The sequence below is a fragment of the Phoenix dactylifera genome, unplaced genomic scaffold (assembly GCF_009389715.1).
Source record: "Phoenix dactylifera cultivar Barhee BC4 unplaced genomic scaffold, palm_55x_up_171113_PBpolish2nd_filt_p 000097F, whole genome shotgun sequence".
Classification (NCBI taxonomy): Eukaryota; Viridiplantae; Streptophyta; class Magnoliopsida; order Arecales; family Arecaceae; genus Phoenix; species Phoenix dactylifera.
In genome coordinates, this window is record NW_024067681.1 from 913,850 (window position 1) to 932,907 (window position 19,058).

Here is a 19,058-nt window from a genome sequence, read left to right on the forward strand (position 1 = left end):
TTTTTCTCTCCTACATTCTTAAAGATTTCCATCAGAATATCAATAGAGTGAATGATCTTAAAACTAGAAATATTTCAGTTCACTCAAATGACTCTAAAAGAAAGAAAATGTAAATGCTTTTGAAAGAAATTGAGCTTCAATTAAATCATTTTCTGATTAATACTTTTATACATTTTCTCTAAGATTAGGAGAAAGCATAACTTGTTCTTAAAGAATTAGAAAGAGTGATTACTATAAATTCTGAATAATTCTAGATCACTCTACATTCTTGATATTACAGAATTTCAGTGTTATTCACGTTTATCACTAAAATCTGAAATTCAACAATTTAAAATGATTAAAGAAGAATGCATCTTTTGAGGGGGAGCTTTAGATATTCAGTATCCTATCCCAAAGACACTTTATTTTGATGCATACTTTGAATTTTATGGATTGATTTTGATGAACCTCCTTATATTGCAAGACATGCTTTAGTTACCTTGAGATGAGTTCTATAAAGGTTGTCTTATCTCAAACCTTGAGTCTTATGAAAATAAGCTGAAACTTATGGAAAATATATTTTTGAGATTGACAATTTTGTTGAACATTATCTTAGGATTCTAAACTCTTAAATGGAATGATCAATTGAGGGGGAGAAAGAAAATTTCAGAAGGAGAGGTCTTATGGAACTTAATTACATGAATCTATAGGAGAGGGAAAGAATACTAAATGAAAAGTGATCCTAATACTCTCCAATATGTATCATCTGAAATTTAAATCTGAAAATCTTTATGATACACCTTGAGGCGTGTTATTTGGTTAGTATATCTTATGCATCACTCATTAACCAAATTACAAATCTTAAGAGCCTCTAATTTAATAAAACAGGGGGAGAACAATGTATTAAATTTTCTTGAGTATCTCTTAGAAAATCTATTTTGAACCTCACTAATGAGTTTTAATTGGCTTGCTCTTTAGAACTTCTATTTTGTGCCAATTCATTATTTTATGTATCAAATTGTGCTTATTTTCTAAAGGAATAAAAGAAAGTCTTTAAAAGAGCTCAAAGATGTATCAAAAATTGCATAAACTCATATTTTGGTATTTGTGCCCCAATGCTCTTATTATCATAAAAGAACTTTGAAGTCATTAAGAATTAATGATCCAACATGATGATATGTTTTTCCAAATATATAAGTTTTGATCTTTTACTCTGAAAATTAATTAAATTGCTCTCATGTTGATAAAATACTTAATAGATTGGGCAAAAGGTCTTAAATGAACAAGCTTTCATACTTAGTGAAGAGAGGTTAGATTTCCACTCATATTTTTCCTTGAATATCATTTGTGGTACTTCTTGAATTAACCTAAAGAAGATTCCACCTACACTTGATTAGAAAACTATCTGTGGTATCAAATTAAAAAATCTCTTGAATTCACACTCGATGTGTTCTGCTCTGATCTTTGTACTTAATGTTTCACTATCTTTTTGATGTTGTCAAAAAGGGAGAGAAATATCTAAGTATATGCTATATACTCAGAATGCTTTATTACTTTGAATTGAATACAAATCAGCTTAAAATTTAAATATGTTGATTGTGTTAAGCTGATTAAATCTAAAGCATTATCATGAAGTATGTTTTTAAATATATATGTTTTCTACTTCATGCAACTTAGCTGTGTATTACTTCTAGAAATCAATATCTTTTATATTGCATATACTCCAAGTTTTGTCATCATCAAAAAGGGGGAGATTGATGACCCAAAGATTGATTCATAGATTGATTTTGATGATCACAAAACCTTGAAGTATAGATACTAATGTTTATGTTGCAAGGAGAAAGATATTTATTTTGCAAGGAACATAGCAAGTTGGAAGAACACAAGAAGGCCTCCAAAGCTCTCAAGTTGGAAGAAAGCTACAATTTATTGGCCCAAGCTTAAAGTTCAAAGGATTCAATTTGGAAGAGTAAAATCAAAGGAAAAATTCAAAAGAATAGTCTTCGAGTCGACTCCTGAGGATTTCGAGTCGACTCCAATGTTTACCGAGTCGACTCCGGAGAAGTTTGAGTCGACTCCTAGGAGTCACAGGCAGAAAAGTCAGAGAGCAGTTTTCGGGTCTGAGATTCGAGTCGACTCCAGTGGAACGCGAGTCGACTCCGATGGTTGGTAGGTCGACTCCAAAGAAAGCAAGAGTCGACTCTCAGCGGAACACAAAGAAAAAGTCAGAGAGCATTTTTGGGACTCTGAGATTCGAGTCGACTCCCGCATTGCACGAGTCGACTCCGAGACTCCGCGACCATCAACAGACAGAAAACCAAGTTACTGCCTCTGAGATTCGAGACGACTCCCAGACAGCTCGAGTCGACTCCAAGACAGCTTCACATCAAAAAGGCAGAAGACCAAGTTTCGCAAACTGAGAGCCGAGTCGACTCCAAGGAAGTTCGAGTCGACTCCAAGACTGGACGAGCCAAAAGACAGAGGATCGGGAGTTCGGGCTCTGAGATTCGAGTCGACTCGAGAGGACAAAATTCAAAATTGGATCCACGGACTTCAGTGGATGAGCCGACTCCGAAATTGCCAAGTCAGCTCCAGAAGTTGGCGAGTCGACTCCGGGTTAAGACGAGTCGACTCCCAGTCGAGGATGCACCATAATTCAAATTTGGAACAGTGGCCGAGTCGTCTCCAGTAAAGCACGAGTCGACTCCTGCAACAGGCGAGTCGACTCCTGATCGCGCGAGTCGACTCCGATCCCAACGGTAATATTGTCAGAAAGTGCAGACTGTGTCCAACGGCTCTATTTTTGTCTCTAACGGCTATATTCTTGTTTCCACGCCATCTAAAGCTATAAAAACAAGAAGAGAGCTAGGGGAGAACTTATGGAAGTGGGAGAGATCATTTAGGAAAGAGATTCCAAAGAGATTACAAGGAAAATCTTCCATAAGCACAAAAGGGCCATTCAAAGTAAAATAGAGAGAAGAAGAGCATCCAAGTGAATCCCAAAGCTTCCTCTCCATCCGTGTGCTGCCTCGGTGATCCTCTACTTCGTGCCAAATCAGAAGAGGGTCAAGTAAAGAAGAAGTCGAGCTCCTTCATCTTTAAAACTCGTTTGAGGACTTCACTTTACTCTATTTGTTTATATTGTTACATTTGCTTGTTTAAGAAGCTTTGATTTGTTTTAAACTTTGTTTTATTATCTTGTAACTTGATTCAATCACGGGATTGAATCAAGGGGTTAAGGTTTGTTGGTGAGCCAAAGGGAAAACCAACGGTGTAAGGTTTGTTGGTGAGCCAAAGGGAAAACCAACGGAGATAGGTTTGTTGGTGAGCCGAGGGTAAAACCAACGTGTAAGGGTTTGATTGTGATCCCGGAAAAACAATCGGAGTGGTTCTAGTCGGTGAGCCTGGGAAAACCGACCGAGTTCGTTGTGACCTCGTAAAACAACAAGTTGGGTTGTGAGCTTGTAAAACAACCGGCTGTAATCTGTAGGATTATAGTGAAATTCCCAAGAAGTCTTGGGGAGTGGATGTAGGTGCTGGGGTGCACCGAACCACTATATGTTTGTTTGTGTTTGTAATGCTTCTGCTTATTGTCTAACCAACACACTCACTTACTTAGATAAACTGCTTGCTTAACTCTTATCTGCACATCCTTTAGTTGCAAGCATATTTAATCAAGTCACATTCTATACATCAAACTGTTGCTAAGTTTAACTTTCACTGCGCATATTTACAACTTAGCATAATTAATCAAAAAGTACTAGAAGTAGCTTAAAAGTTTTAAAAGACCCAATTCACCCCCCCCCCCTCTTGGGTTGTATCTACTGGGCAACAGAGAAGCAGCTCTTCCTGGAAGAACCGGATGAGAGGAGTCGTCTCGTTCCCCTATTCGGCTCTTCAACTGAGGACACGAGAACCTAGCCATCTGATTCTTAGGGAACCGGCAGATCGGGCATAGACTATGATTAGTCGAATCCGGGTTTGGATTAGGTCGGATCGAATCGTTGGGTAAACAATCCAAAATCGACCCAAAAAATAATAGGTCGGATCCGATCAGGTCGAGATTTAGTAAACCTAGACCTAAACCAAAAAATGGAACGCGTCCAATTTGAGATCTTGACTTGGTCCTATAGGTCCTTAAAAACGGGTCAGGTCGAGTCACGAGACAACCGACCCATTTGCAGTCTTATTAGTTTTAAGCCATTTCATGTTGTTTGTACATGGGCAAGTTGTAATTTCATTTAGATCTGTTTAATTGTTTTAGCCTTGGTGTAATGGAAATTGTAGATATATATTTTCTATCTTTCAAAAAATCTAAAACTTCAAACATCCATGATGTATAAATAATAATAATAGTACTAATAATAGTAACAGTACTAATAACATTAATAATACTAATAGTAATAATAATAATAATATAAATAATAATAATAATAATAGTAATAATTTTAAAATAGTAATAATACTAATAATAGTAGTAGTACTAATTATTGTAATAATACAAATAATAATAATAATAGTACTAATAATAGTAATAATACTAAAAATAGTAAAATTATTAAAAATAGTAATAATACTAAAATAGTAATAATACTAAAAATAGTCATAATACTATAAATAGTAATTATATTAATAATCTTAAAACTAAAAATAGTAACAATACTAAAAATAGTAAAAATATTAATAATCGTCATAATACTAATAATAGTAATAATACTAAAAGTAGTAATAATACTAATAATAGCAATAATATTAATAACAGTAATAATACTAATAATAGTAATAATACTAAAAGTAGTAATAATACTAATAATAGCAATAATATTAATAATACTAATAATAGTAATATGGCTAATAATATTAATAATACTAAAAATAATAATACTAATAACACTAATAATAGTAATAATATTTATATATGTGTGTCCAGATATATATATATGTGTGTGTGTGTGTGTGTATTTGTACATTTATATATATATATATGGACGTATATCTATTATTACAATCATAATTTTATTTTATTATAATGATATTATAATATACGATTAATAATATAAATGATAATATATTATATTATATTATATTATATTACTATTAAGTATATATAATAATATGTAATAATAATATAATATAATCTATTATTAGATTAGATTCTAATCTGTTATATTATATTATATTATATTGTTGTATTATATTACAATATCATTATATTATATTATATGTTATAATTATAATAATATTATATTACATTGTACTAATTTTGTACTATTAATACTATATTACTATATCATGTCATATTATGTTATATTATTATGGTGTAGTATTCAATATTATATTATACTATATTATAATAATAATATACAAAATAATAATATTTTAATATATAATAGTGTATAATATTATATTATATTATACTCTACTATGCAATACTATGTTATATCCTTTATTAGTCTTTCATATCAAAAGCACTTCTTATTTTGGTTACTAAAGATATTTTAAAGTTTGATAACTCTTTACAAATATAGCTATCAAATAACAAATAATTTTCAATAAAAATCTACTCTTAAAAGCGCTATTTTTCAAAAACTCTACTTCTAATAGCAATCCTAAACATAGCTTAAGTAATCTACTCACAACCGTTGATGCAATGAATCCCTCATTGCAGAAACCTCACATGGAAATGATAATGTCCAGTGAACAACATCTATCGGACAAATCGAAAGCTTAGATTTTAACCGTTGGATCATATTTAGCACAGCTCTTAAAGCAATCCCTGCACGTGGACCTTCAAGCGATCACCGTTGATGCCGCGAAAGAAGGTGGTAGCCTAGTGGTACTGGGCAGCAATTCTAACCACAAGGTCTCAAGTTCGAATCGCTGCGGCGACGATTAAATTGTGGACCGAAGCTCACTACTTTGGCCACTGCTTGGACTTGTGGTGTAGGACCGCTCTTGAACCGCTAGTAGCCGGGGTGGTGCCAGGTGTGACGTACTCACACGTGGGACTCGAGCCAGAGCTCAGAGGAGTAGCTGAGCCGGGCCCACGGGTGGGGAGGGTATGAGTAAAACCGGTCGGGGTGCCCAACATACGGCCATTTCTGCCCGCATCGAACATTCTCCTGGCGGGGCGGGGCCCAGTGGGGGCTGCTACGCGGGGGTGGGCTTGTCCCTTCCTCCCCCTACCCCCTCTCGCATTAGCAAAAAAAAAAAAAAAAAAAAAAAAAAAAAAAAAAAAAAAAAAAAAAAAAAAAAAAAAAAAAAAAAAGGCACCATGCGATGCCACCAAATCCAAGTAGTTAGCGACGTGGACTCGGTAACCGACGTATGGTCCCAGTTGCATCATAAATTAATAATATCATCACTGAGGGAGATAAATAAATAAAACTGCAGCAGCTTGCAATATATGAGGCGGGGACTGCGACTTTGGGATGTGGTGTCTCATCCACATCGCAGCCGCTCCACTCGCACCCTATCTCGTCCCTGACCACAGAGATCGCCTGCCTCCCATCTCCTTTTTAACTTCATTCCTTTAATTAATTAATTACTATTATATTGGTTTAGGTTCGCCTCCCATTTCCTCGCCCACCAACCGCCCGCGGTCTTTCTTCGAAAAGGAGGCCCGGCTTATTCGAGCGAGCGAAGAGAAGGAGCCACCCACCCCCATCCCTCTCGAGGCGGAGAAAAGAGGAGGAAGAGGAGAAGGAGATGGCAATGGCGACGGCGCTCCGGCGGCTGTCTTCCTCCGCCGTGAGGAGGCAGCCTTCTCTCGCGCGGAGCTCGCTTTACTACATGGTCGGTACTCCTCCTTTCCGATCCCATTTCTCAATCCGTTCATTCGTCAAACGGATTGTGAGCTCTGTCTTTCTATCTCGGTGCTACTAATTCGCTTTTCTTTTGGAAATCAGTCGACGCTGCCGAGCGAGGATGTCTACGACAAGGAGAGATCCCGCGTCACGGTACGAATCTATGCATCTAGGAGCCTCTAGTCTGATAGATGATTTATTTGGTTTTGGGAGAGTTATAACTAATAAGGGAGGGGATCTCGTCTTTGGTTTGGATCTTTCTCGTTGGGATTCATCCAATTCCCCCTTCCGATCTGTTATTTGATTCCTAAGTTTATTTTTTTTTTGGATCTGCAGTGGCCGAAGCAGCTGAATGCTCCACTGGAGGCTGTCGATCCGGATGTTTTCAATATCATCGAGCTCGAGAAAGCCAGGCAGTGGAAGGTACTCTTACCCCCTCCTCTCTCTGGCTCGCTCCCTTCCCCTTTCCCTTTTTTTTTTTTCTCTTCTTGGTGTCATTTTCTTGTACAATGAGATGCACTGGCAATAGAAAATTAAAGACTTATGTTTATGCTTTTCTTTTCTGCGAAATTGAGAGAAAGAAAAAATAAGACACTAATTATAGCACGCATAGTTTGTCTCTTTTGCGAGAACTTGATTTGGCCATTATTAGTCTGGATCGCAGCAACTTACGGATGATTTTAAAATTTCAATGTTGTCAAAAGGGGCTTGAGCTCATCCCTTCTGAGAATTTCACATCGGTGTCGGTGATGCAAGCAGTAGGATCTGTCATGACTAACAAATACAGTGAGGGGTATCCTGGAGCAAGATACTATGGTGGAAACGAGTAAGATTTGGTTCTGTTTTCCTCTGAGCACTCTTTATTAAAACGCTATTTCATCTTTCTATCGTTTCACAAGTGTGTGTGTGTGTGTATATATATATATATCTCAAAAAAAAAGGAAGAGCAATAAAGAAAAGCCTAGTCTGCTTTTTGATTCTTTTTCACTCTCTCTGATAGAATTACTTTGCTCGCATCATTCCAGATACATCGACATGGCAGAATCACTGTGTCAGAAACGTGCCCTGGAAGTTTTCGGTTTAGACCCAGCAAAATGGGGAGGTAACATCCGTGTTAATCTATTGCTACTTTCGCTCAAAGAATTTAATATTTTATATCTTGCATTATTGCAACATGCAACCATCCATATTTTCAAATGGGAGTCACTTTTATAGCTGTTGCCAAAGATTGAGGCTGGATTCCATACAGCTGCATGCAATGACCACTGATTAGTTCCATCTCCTAACTTTAATTTTTTTATGTACTTTTGGAATCTCATTACTTACTGTACTATATGTGGTTGCACTTTCATGTATACGCATAATTTGCCTCTCTTTCATATATGATTGCATTTCGTCCATATGTGAAGGTCTCTTAGCTTGCAATTATGTGCTGTTATTTTATCTCTTTGATGAAAACCAGAGTAAGTTAGAAAGAGTACATTGCTGCTTTGTCCTCTTTGCCTAATGAAAATCTATCCGATGGTTAAAAACTGATGAGAATATCATGATACAGACTTTGTTCTCATTTTAGTTTTTGTCATAGTTGTATTGTTTAATTGTAGAAATTAAGTCAATTGCTCTTATATCTGGAACTATACAATACAAAGTCATATCCTATTATTACTTTGTCACTGAACTATGGATTTGAAGCAACTTTGCTTTTACCACTAATTTTGTAATATGTTCCTTTTCCTTTTTTCATTTTCCTTTTTTTGAAAGAAAGAGAGTTGGGGAGGGAAGACTGTTTAAAGTAAATTAACTTGGTCAAGATGTTTGGTGATGCACATTCAAGGCTCAAAAACTCCCCCAGGGAAGAATTGTTGTGACCACTAGAGCACTGCCCAGTTCATAGTACTTGTAATTTGTCCTTGTATCCTTTTGCAACCCTGGTTCCAATGAAGAGATGTTAGGTTGCCTTCTAATATTGTCTTTTGGAAAGCTTTTTGTAATGAAAAAGAAGAAAGAAAATCTTGATTCTGCTATTGGCATACTTTTATTCAGTCTGCACATTATGTTGTTCCCTTGCATCTTGCAGTAAATGTGCAGTCCCTCTCTGGGTCTCCTTCTAACTTTCAAGTATATACTGCACTTTTGAAGCCACATGAGAGAATAATGGCACTGGATCTTCCTCATGGCGGACATCTTTCACATGGCTACCAGGTTTATTGAACTCTATTGCAAAATCTTCTTTCAGCTACTATTATTGGTACCACTTACCCTTGCTTGGTCATTACTGAGCAGTAAGTTCATTCTAATTTTTCACATCATATTGCATGTGTTCACAATCTGGTGGATGTTCTGGTAGTTGATAAAAAATTCTGTTTTGTAGCATGATGTTTTTGACATATGTTTATTGGGTCGTATGCATTAGCAAAAAGAGGATAAGATGTAAAATGTCCTAGCATGATTACTCTTTCGATCAATGTATTTGTGAGGATCCTGTTGCAGGGGAAAGAATGCCACATCATCATTCCTCATATAGGCATGGGTTTGTGTTTATCTAAACCAGAAGTAATGCATTGTTTTTTGAGTGTGATTATGTGCATTTATGTGGAAATGTATTTCCTTGGCAAGAATGTGTTTGTTGAACCTGCACATGAATATGAAGGATGAAAATAACGTCTTTTTGAAATCCTGTTATAAGGAGTGTGTGGCATAACCCAAAAAAATTATACAGGTATTCTAAATAACATGAAAACTGGGAAGAATGTGCTGCATGTCAACTACAGTTTGAATGAAACGTATGATGTACGCTTGAGTGTTTGGAACTTTGGATGCTCTTGAAAGTGAACCTATCATGCAAACTATCACCTGTCTCTAGGCTAATGACATGGAGCTATATTAATTACCCCTAGACAGCTAATTATGCGTTGCTTTTCATGAACATCTGAATGAATGTTCTCTGGTTTGCTCGCTATATATGATTCATAGATGCAATGATATCTGCAAGCTTTTGTTTTTGCAAAATTTTAGTTATGTGGTGTGTTAGCACCAGGAAATGTATTTAAACAACTGGATTCTTTTCTTCTGATTGTGTATTAAAGATCTGAGCCAGTCTGAGTTCTATTTTATTTTAAAATATTTTAGAACCTTCTATTCAATCTATTTGTTAAATTTATGCAGACTGATACCAAGAAGATATCTGCTGTATCAATTTTCTTTGAGACAATGCCATATAGGTTGAATGAGAGCACTGGATACATTGACTATGATCAGGTGACTGCTTTAGGTTTCTTCTTCTAACTCATTTTCACCATTTCCTTACCCAACTCTTGCTTTTTGAATTGAATTCTGGCTGTATTAATTGCATGGACTTGTCCTAGTGCAGAAATAAATTTCTTCCTAATAAAGTTATCTTAGTTAAAAGCTTGAAATTATAGCCATTTTGCATTTTGCTACTTGTGCTAGACAACTTTCAAAATGATTCTATCAGTAGTTACTCTGTTTAGTTACATCTGACATTCAGTTGCTTGAAGTGAAGTTAGGTTTTGTAAAGCCTCTTAAAATGCAGATTTCTTTTAAGATTTCCATTTGATACAATAAGTATCTGCTCATATATATATATATTCCTGCAGTTGGAGAAAAGTGCTGCTCTCTTTAGGCCAAAATTAATTGTTGCTGGAGCTAGTGCATATGCACGCCTCTATGATTACGCACGCATCCGAAAGGCAAGTTCTTATCCTCTCCCTCTCTCACCTGTCAATAAGACTTGAGTAGATGTAGTCTTTCTCCTGATGTGGGTTGCTGTAATTCATGGTGGTTTTAATTGGTGGAATTAACAGATATGCAATAAGCAGAAAGCTATCCTTTTGGCTGATATGGCCCACATCAGCGGGCTTGTTGCAGGTGGTGTTATTCCATCTCCTTTTGAGTATGCAGATGTAGTGACTACTACCACTCACAAGTCACTCCGTGGACCACGTGGAGCCATGATCTTTTTCAGGAAGGGGGTGAAAGAGATAAACAAACAAGGGCAAGAGGTAAGTAAAATTCAATAGCAGACACTTTTTGGAAGCTGTTCCTTCTTCACTATAACTGTTATGGATGCTCCTCAAGTTAGAGGTGGAATAACCATGATAATTTTTATGACTGTATTTTCTAGGTTTTGTATGATTTCGAAGATAAAATCAATGCAGCTGTCTTCCCTGGACTTCAAGGTGGCCCACACAATCATACAATTACTGGCTTAGCTGTTGCACTCAAACAGGTTAGCATACTTGATGAAAACTTTTCTTTCATTTAGTTTAGTTTAAGGTCTTCAGTACAAACATAAAAGAGAGCAAAAAGAATCAGTAATATTATATTTTAGTTGGTTAGCTCATCGTGAAAGTTTCCTTGTTGACTTACTATTTGTTGGCAATCAGCCAGCATGTTGATGTCAAAATTTATGTCTTTCTTTGTCACACTATATTTTATGATAAAGTTTCAGATATAATTGGCATTTTCTGAAAGCTGTCCAATTATACTTGCCTTAAATCATTGTCATGCCGAGCAAGTCATCATAACACATGACTAGCATTAAGACTTGTTACTCAAGTCTCTAAATGAGCCATTTTAGCATTTCTCTCTTTGGGATCACTCTCGTAAATAAAGATGTACGACTTGGTTAACTATGTAAGTTTAACTATTTAAGCATTATTTTTAGGTTAACTCTTTACCAAGGTTGACCATTATACTTCACATCAAATACTTTTTTTTTTTAAACTGGTCAGGTGATATGATTTCCTCAGACATCCAGTAAGAACTACATGTCTTTTAACGTCCATCAAATTTGTGGGCTTCCCTGAATTACAGTCTTCCGAAAGTTACCTGTTGTTGCCATTTGTAATTTACTGGAGCATGATCCAACCAGATTTCTTTAGATAACCATCCTAGGTCAAATTTTTTTACACCTCATTTATATGATCCATCTCACTTGAAAGGTATGTAAACTCATGCACATATGTCAAGAATATGATCCAGAAATCTGGCATGCACCTTATGTTATAATAAGACTCGCTTAAAAAATCCTAGATTCACTAAAGAATGGTGTTTTAAGAAGCGGCTGGTGTATGCAGGGCAGTCAAGGGACCGCATAATGCATATGCAGTTACTTTTTTTAAAATATTTAAAAATAATATAATACATTATGTATAATGAAAACAATAATGTTGACAGTAATTTTTATGGATGGATAATAGCAATGTCAACAACAATAACAATTAACACATAGCATTAATTATAATATGGCATCTTAGCACTACTAGTACTGTATCAGGCTTATCTAAGACCATATCAAACCCATCCATCAACTTAAATCTGCTTCACCTACATGGGCCCACTGCCCTCATAAGAGTGGGTTGTATATGTAGCTCTAGAATGCTAATTGGGCTCCAATATGAAGCGGCACGATATTAAGCAGGCCACATAAATGATTGTGCAAGGCTAAGTGCGCTGCCTTTTTAGTCCATATGCAGTATGATTGCATATAGTACTTCATATGGGCAATACGGTGCCGTCAAAGGACTGCATATGCATATGTGGGTGCATATGCAATAGTATGTGCCACATTTTAAGACGCTGCTAAGCAGAACTCCTGGGGAGCAAAGTTTTATTTATGAAAATTTGGTGTTTCAGCTATTTATGTCTGCAAGGGCAAGAAGCTTATTATTACCTGCGAGGAACCAAAAGCTGGTACTTGCATGAATGCTGAAAAAGGTTAGACCTTCCTGGGGAATCTGAGTCATCAGATCTGAAGAGAAAAGAAAAATCAAGGAAAAAGTGCAATACAGTAAATAATTTTCGCGAAATCAGACATCTAGATTGTGTTTTAGGTGGTTCATATGTCTGAGAGTCTTTACAGATTAACCTTTAACAAGAAGCATTAACCTAAAGAATCATCCTCTTCCCTTCACCATGGGATTGTCAAAGTGTCGTCCTAAAGTTTCGGATCATTTTACTATTTCAACTCGATTTCAACCCTCTCAGAATGGGTGTCAATTACTTGCTCAAGATAACTTTTAGAAAGAGAGGGACTCTGCATGAAACTTAAGGGCCAGTTTGCAGTTCTTGGTTACACAGTTTAAATCTCATGCAAAAGGGAAAGCACTGGCTGTTGCCCTAGACTTGGAATGAACTGGGAAGATGTCAAGAATATGTAAATTAGAACATGTTTTAGTGTTATATTGAGTTCATTGGTAGTTTATTAATGAGCAGAGTATGTCTTCTCATTATGTGTTTCAGTTTCTTATCGGTGACATGAGAGATAATAAACTAGTTATGTATCCACTTCTACTTTTCTTGAACTTTGTCTGTTCCTTTTTTTTTCACTTGAACAACTGCAGGCAATGACTCCAGAGTACAGAGCCTATCAAGAGCAAGTCCTCAGTAACTGTTCAAAATTTGCTCAGGTATAGCTTCCATTTTTTTGTTATTTTCTAACCTTAGTTTCAAGCTGTTTCCTACATGTGACTCATGATAGCTTGGCTGTCACTCATGCTAGGAATGTTTTATTCATAAATTTATGGTTCGGAACTAAGTTTTACATTAACCTTGATTTATTTTCAAAAAGCATTGTTTCATGTTCATGACATTTTCTTAACTATCAGAGTTCGTATCGGGACTCCAATTTAATTATCTTTTAAGGCTATATCTAACTAGCGAAGTGACATGATCTTGCAGTGCTTGGTTGAGAAAGGATATGAGCTTGTCTCTGGTGGAACAGAAAACCATTTAGTGTTGGTAAATCTGAAGAACAAGGTAACAAGGAAATATATTTGTTTCTTCCACTGCATATTTTATCAGCATTCCAACACATACTGTATTTAGAATTTCAGACTTCTTCTGATATGTCTGATTATACATCGTGTTGTTTATATTTAAAAGGGTCATTTTCCTTTGATTCACTAGTGGTGAATATACTACTTTCTCACACTACTTGATGCTTAACTGTGGGCCAGCCATAACTATTAATTGTGAACAAACAATCATTTTAACTTCTAAAGTATTTCTACAGGGAATTGATGGGTCTAGAGTTGAAAAGGTGTTGGAATTGGTTCATATTGCAGCTAATAAAAACACAGTTCCTGGTGATGTATCTGCCATGGTTCCTGGAGGCATCAGGATGGGTACAGGCTTTATCACTATGTATATTCTCATGATGCTAGGTCGGTTGATATTTTCTGATGAGCCCCTTTCTTCTGGTTCAGGAACACCAGCCCTGACATCAAGAGGATTTGTTGAAGAGGACTTTGCGAAAGTCGCTGACTTTTTTGATACTGCTGTTAAAATAGCACTAAAGATTAAGGCTGAAACCAAAGGTTCATCAATCTTTTCTTTTTCTTTCAGTATGTTTTGGATAATTCTGTGTCTTTCTTGAGAATTTACTGATGTCTGGAGCATATATCATGCGTTTTTTTTTCCAAATTAGGTGGGTCAAAGCTAAAGGACTTCCTAGCCACCATTCAGACAGATGCTAATGTCCAGTCCGAGATTGCAAAGCTCCGCCATGAGGTGGAGGAGTATGCAAAGCAGTTCCCAACAATTGGATTTGAGAAAGAGACAATGAAGTACAAGGGCTAAGGAAGACCAATTATAGTGAAGAGGTACAATTATTGGAACCATATTTGAACTGTCAAATTGCAACACCATTTCGTTTCCCCTCTCATCTGTTTTTACGGCATCTCAGTATTACGTTTAGTGGAACTTTGCTAAGCATCTTACCCTGGTACCCTTTGCCTCCATCACGATTATATTTCTCATGCTTGAATATATAATATGCATCAATTGCTTCCTCAAAAGAAATATGTTTCAAATGTTGAAACCATTATATTGTGAATCATCAAGCCTTTTGTTTCATATACCTGCTTGTTAGACAAGAAAACTTGTCAGGCATCTTAAGGTCAAAGTATCTAGTTCTTTATGTATCAGGAGTTCAATAGCTTCTACTTTGCTCTGTTCTCTCTCGTCAGAACTCCTGCCTTACTGCATAGACATGAAAGCTTTGATCTAAAACATAATCTAGTATATGTATAGGACTTACATGAGATGTAATTGTGCTCTTTGTGCAGGAAACAGCAGCTGCTGAGGCTTGGAGTTAAGTATGGAGGTCAATGAGATGATACTTATAAAGAAATATCAGATGTATGAAAACTGCAGCTTCCATTTTATAAGATTGTGAGACCTTGGCATTGACTCTTGTTTAAGTGTATATTATATATTGCCTGATGCGCTGATCTGGAAGAATTACCATGCATTCTTGCTCAAGTAGGCATGTGGCTCCCTTGCTGATTTTCTTTTTATCAGTCTACACTTGTGATTCTATTGAATAGTCAATAGCATCCGAGTCTGGAATGATGAGCTATCATGAGGTAGCCAACTGCACAGTCTCAACCTAGGTTTTTCTTCTCTTTTTTCCTTTGTTGTGAAGTTCTTGCTAGATGTATAATTATTATAATGTGTGGGGATAACGCAATCTTGCCGTTAATTATATCACTGTAAAGAAGATAGATATATTAATTTAAGAGTCAACTATAAACGTTCTTCACACTGAAAAAAAGCTGTAAGAGGTTCTCATTGTGGTGTCAGGTAGGCTTGTCCTCTTTTTCTCATTTTTAAAGCTGGGTTGTGTCATAAGATTATGAGCATAGAAAGTGCATAGCCTTATGTTTTCAATTATTATCACTAATGTTGGAACAAAGATTTTTGAATTACTCTGCATCTTGAGTTTGAATGCTACCAAGATCCCTGGAAACAGGGACCTGTTCTTTCGTCATCTAGATGTTGTGGCAGTGGACGTACAATATTTACATGATCGTAAAGGAGCAATTGATGCATACGTTATTGCTGCAGGCTTTTTGATGAAACAATGGGAACACCCATCAAGCTTTCTTCATCCATTGAGATATTATCAGTACGGTGTGAGAACAGATGCGGGGGGATTAGAGGAGTCGGGATTCTTAGTTGGAAATAGGTTAAGGTAAATTTTCATGTGTTACCATCAATAAGGAACGGACAGGAAGATTTTCCACTTTTTGACAAAGAAAGTACTCATAATATATATGATGGGGGGCGAAGTGAATCGGCCGCCCAGTTTTGGCCCAATAAACGCCAACACCGTTCGGTTGAATCCTCAACCGGCCCAGAACCAGCTCAGTTTCGGACTCCGCCAAAAGCTCCATCAGCTTCAGATATTTGCCGACTCCCCTGACCAAGTTCGGGATGCCTCCAATATTCGCCGACCCGTCCTGACCAAGCTCGGGGCGCCTACTTAGTAGTGCGCCTCGACCCTCGAGCTCGAGGCACTTCACTAAGCATACCTTGGAACCCAGAGAGCCGAGTTACCCCCACACCCGTCTAGCCGACCTCATCAAATGCATGATATGACCTCTCAACGGGCTCGATCTTGCCAACAACCGCACCCATGTGCGTGCGTACGCCCTCCTACGTGGCCGTACATTACAGCACCACTATACTACGCTTCGATAGTTGGCTCTCGACAGTCAAAGGACGGTACCATGACTACTCCGACCATACCTGGGCCTCTCCACCGGGACTATAAATAGCTCGATCAGGTAACTTATAAAGAACTTTTTGGCTGGACCAAATTTATCCCACTCTAATTTGATCGTCGGATGGCTCTCACCAGAAACACCGGTGAGACTTTATGCAGATCCGCCGCTGTCGCGCTGGAGGTGGTCCCCCGTCTTCTTTTTTCAACCACCGACGGCTCCTCCGACTCCTCCGGCGTGGTCACCCTCGGGCCAAATTTGAACTACAACAATATAATGCATACATACATATATATATATATATATATATATATATATATATATATATATATATATATATATATATATATATATATATATATATTATGAGTACTTTTATGGATCTCTTCGATGGTTACCTGGACTGAGCCCATAAAAGGTTCTAGGTGCTAGGTCTCAAACACAACATATTTGAAATAAGCCTTGTGCTACCATGCCGAGCGATAGGCCTCCACTAGCCTTTTCTTGGTTTATTTTTTCATTCTATTTCCTTTCTCCTTTTCAATTTTTTCTTCAGCCTTTCTTACTCTCTTTCTCGAACAAATCTATGGAGTCCATTATATCGGCCTTCTATATGGTCATGCTCATCAAAGGAGACTTTGGGTTAAGTCGGATTCATTGTACCTCAACAATCTTGTAGTGAACTTGTACAACAAAACAAAATTCATTCTTAAAATATTATTTCCATACGCCCCGTTCTTGGTGCGCCCTCCTTTCTATTTATTTTTCTAATTTATCTTGTTATTAATTTTTAAAATCATTATTTTATATAATTATTGGCAAATTCTAGAAACCATCAACCAACATTAGCAACATGTAAACTATGCCCTATTAAATCATGTTTGGCTTGATTAAGCTCAATAAAAAAAATCAGTAGACTAAATTATAAATAATTAATATATCAATAAAAACAAAAATACAATATATATTGATTATTTGTGTATAACTTTGTCTATTGTTTATATTTTTTTGAACGCATTTTATAATAAGACAAACTATAACAATGCCATGTTGCTTTTATATTTTATTTATGTATAACTTTATCTATTGTTTATATTTCAACCGTCAGATGAGGATCTAATGGCTCATGAGCTATAATAGTCACTTAAAGATCCTAAGTCCATCAAATAAGAATTTAGATAGCCAAGGCTGTCAATCGAGCTCAGCTCCGTTTAAGCTCGGTTCAGGCTCGATTTGAAACTAAATGAACTGAGCTTGAAGAGATTTCGAGCCGGACCAAGACTCGATCGGGCTCGAACTATTTTAATTCGTTTGCCTCACAACCCTCGCAGCAAAACCCTCTCCCTCTACCCTATAAATAACGAGCTGAAAGCCTCCGTCTTTCTTCCCTCTCTCTTCTCCAACCCTTGAGAACTTGCACGCGCCCTCCGGCCATGGCTTCTCTTCCGGCAAAGAAGCCGCAGCAAAGCCAACAGAAGGCGAAGAAGAAGGAGAAGAAGAGAAAGGAGACGGGAGATGCCCTAACCCTTGAGGACCTCAAAACCCTCGGCCACCAGCTGCTCTCCTCCAGAGCCCACATCAACAACCTCCCCATCCTCCTCTCCTTCCTCACAACTTCCTCCTCCCTCGATTTCTCCCTGGAGTCCCTCATTTCCCTCCAATCCTTCTTCGTCCCTCTCCTCCCCGAAATCCCTTCCTCTTCTGCTATATCTCGTTCGAAGACGGTTGCTTCTGGAGGTGTTGGGGAGGACAAGGATACGGAGTCGGTGTTCAGGACGTGGCTACGAGAAAGGTTTGATGAGTTCGTGAACTCCCTGATCGAGATTGCCGTCTCGGACCAATCTGCGGATGCTCTCAAAGTAAGTCCTTTTGCCTGGATTTTATAAAGTTTGCACCCTTAGTGGCCTGTTGATTCTATGTTATGGAGAAGTGTTACTTCTACTTGAAAGAAAACGAATAAAATTGCGGCTGTTTATTACTAACCTTGTGCATGTCAATTAATTTTGAGCTGTCATGTCAATTTGGAACATATTAGGGCCACAGATTGATCGCTGTTATGATTATTTTTTCACCTTTCTAACTTTTTCTTTTTTTTTTAAAACATCGTCAATGGTAGTTTATTGGAAAGCAAAATAATGTTGGTATATCTGTTCTTTTAGGAGCAGTGAATCATGAGAGTTGATAGTGTTTTGACGGATGTATGCATTTCAGGATGTTGCTTTGGATGCAATAATGGATTTTGTGAAGCTGGGAAAGGAGGGGAGGTTTCAGTCTGCTATTTACCATAGGTTTCTTAATAACATTGTAAGTTTTTTGCCGCTCATTGTTCTACTATATATGTTAATGATTATGGTGCACATATTGATGAATTGTTGTAATTATCTGATGAATGTTCTCCTAGTTACATGGATGGTTTTCTGTCACTAAATTTCTAAAGTAACATGAAGGTCTCTAGCTCGCGTATCGTTCTTTTAAGTGTTGCATGGATTAGATTGCAAGAGCTGTGTTGGATTGTTGTATGTGATAAACCAACCGTTAACCTCGTACCTGTGTACATAGAGTTACCCATTTTCAAATATATGACAAAATGACATTGACCATCACACTCACAAGAACAATTCTTTTTAAAGAGCTGGACGAACTATATACTGAAAAGTTGAACACTCATACATGCTTTGCTTTAAAATCTGTGTCAATAGAATGGTATTAATTTTATGGTTGAAAAATACTAACTGATCTGATA

At 36.9% G+C, this 19,058-nt stretch overlaps 2 protein-coding genes across 2 annotated transcripts in view; both read left to right on the forward strand.

Annotated features, from left to right (window-relative positions):
• Positions 1-6,536: 6,536 nt before the first annotated feature.
• On the forward strand, positions 6,537-15,074 carry LOC103721738 (serine hydroxymethyltransferase, mitochondrial). The gene is made up of 16 exons (XM_008812056.4): positions 6,537-6,774; positions 6,888-6,938; positions 7,122-7,208; positions 7,490-7,611; positions 7,811-7,887; positions 8,863-8,987; positions 9,951-10,043; positions 10,403-10,495; positions 10,610-10,807; positions 10,930-11,034; positions 13,151-13,216; positions 13,488-13,565; positions 13,822-13,933; positions 14,015-14,125; positions 14,236-14,410; positions 14,876-15,074. The coding sequence occupies exons 1-15, from the start codon at positions 6,688-6,690 to the stop codon at positions 14,385-14,387; spliced, it is 1,557 nt and encodes a 518-aa protein (XP_008810278.1). The 5' UTR covers positions 6,537-6,687; the 3' UTR covers positions 14,388-14,410; positions 14,876-15,074.
• Positions 15,075-17,299: 2,225 nt separating this feature from the next.
• LOC103699003 (glutamate receptor 3.1-like) overlaps positions 17,300-19,058 on the forward strand; it is a 65,319-nt gene continuing 63,560 nt past the window's right edge. The window contains 2 exon segments of the mRNA XM_039116524.1: positions 17,300-18,174; positions 18,527-18,619. Of these exon segments, the coding sequence (XP_038972452.1) occupies positions 17,749-18,174; positions 18,527-18,619 (519 nt within the window). The 5' untranslated portion in view covers positions 17,300-17,748.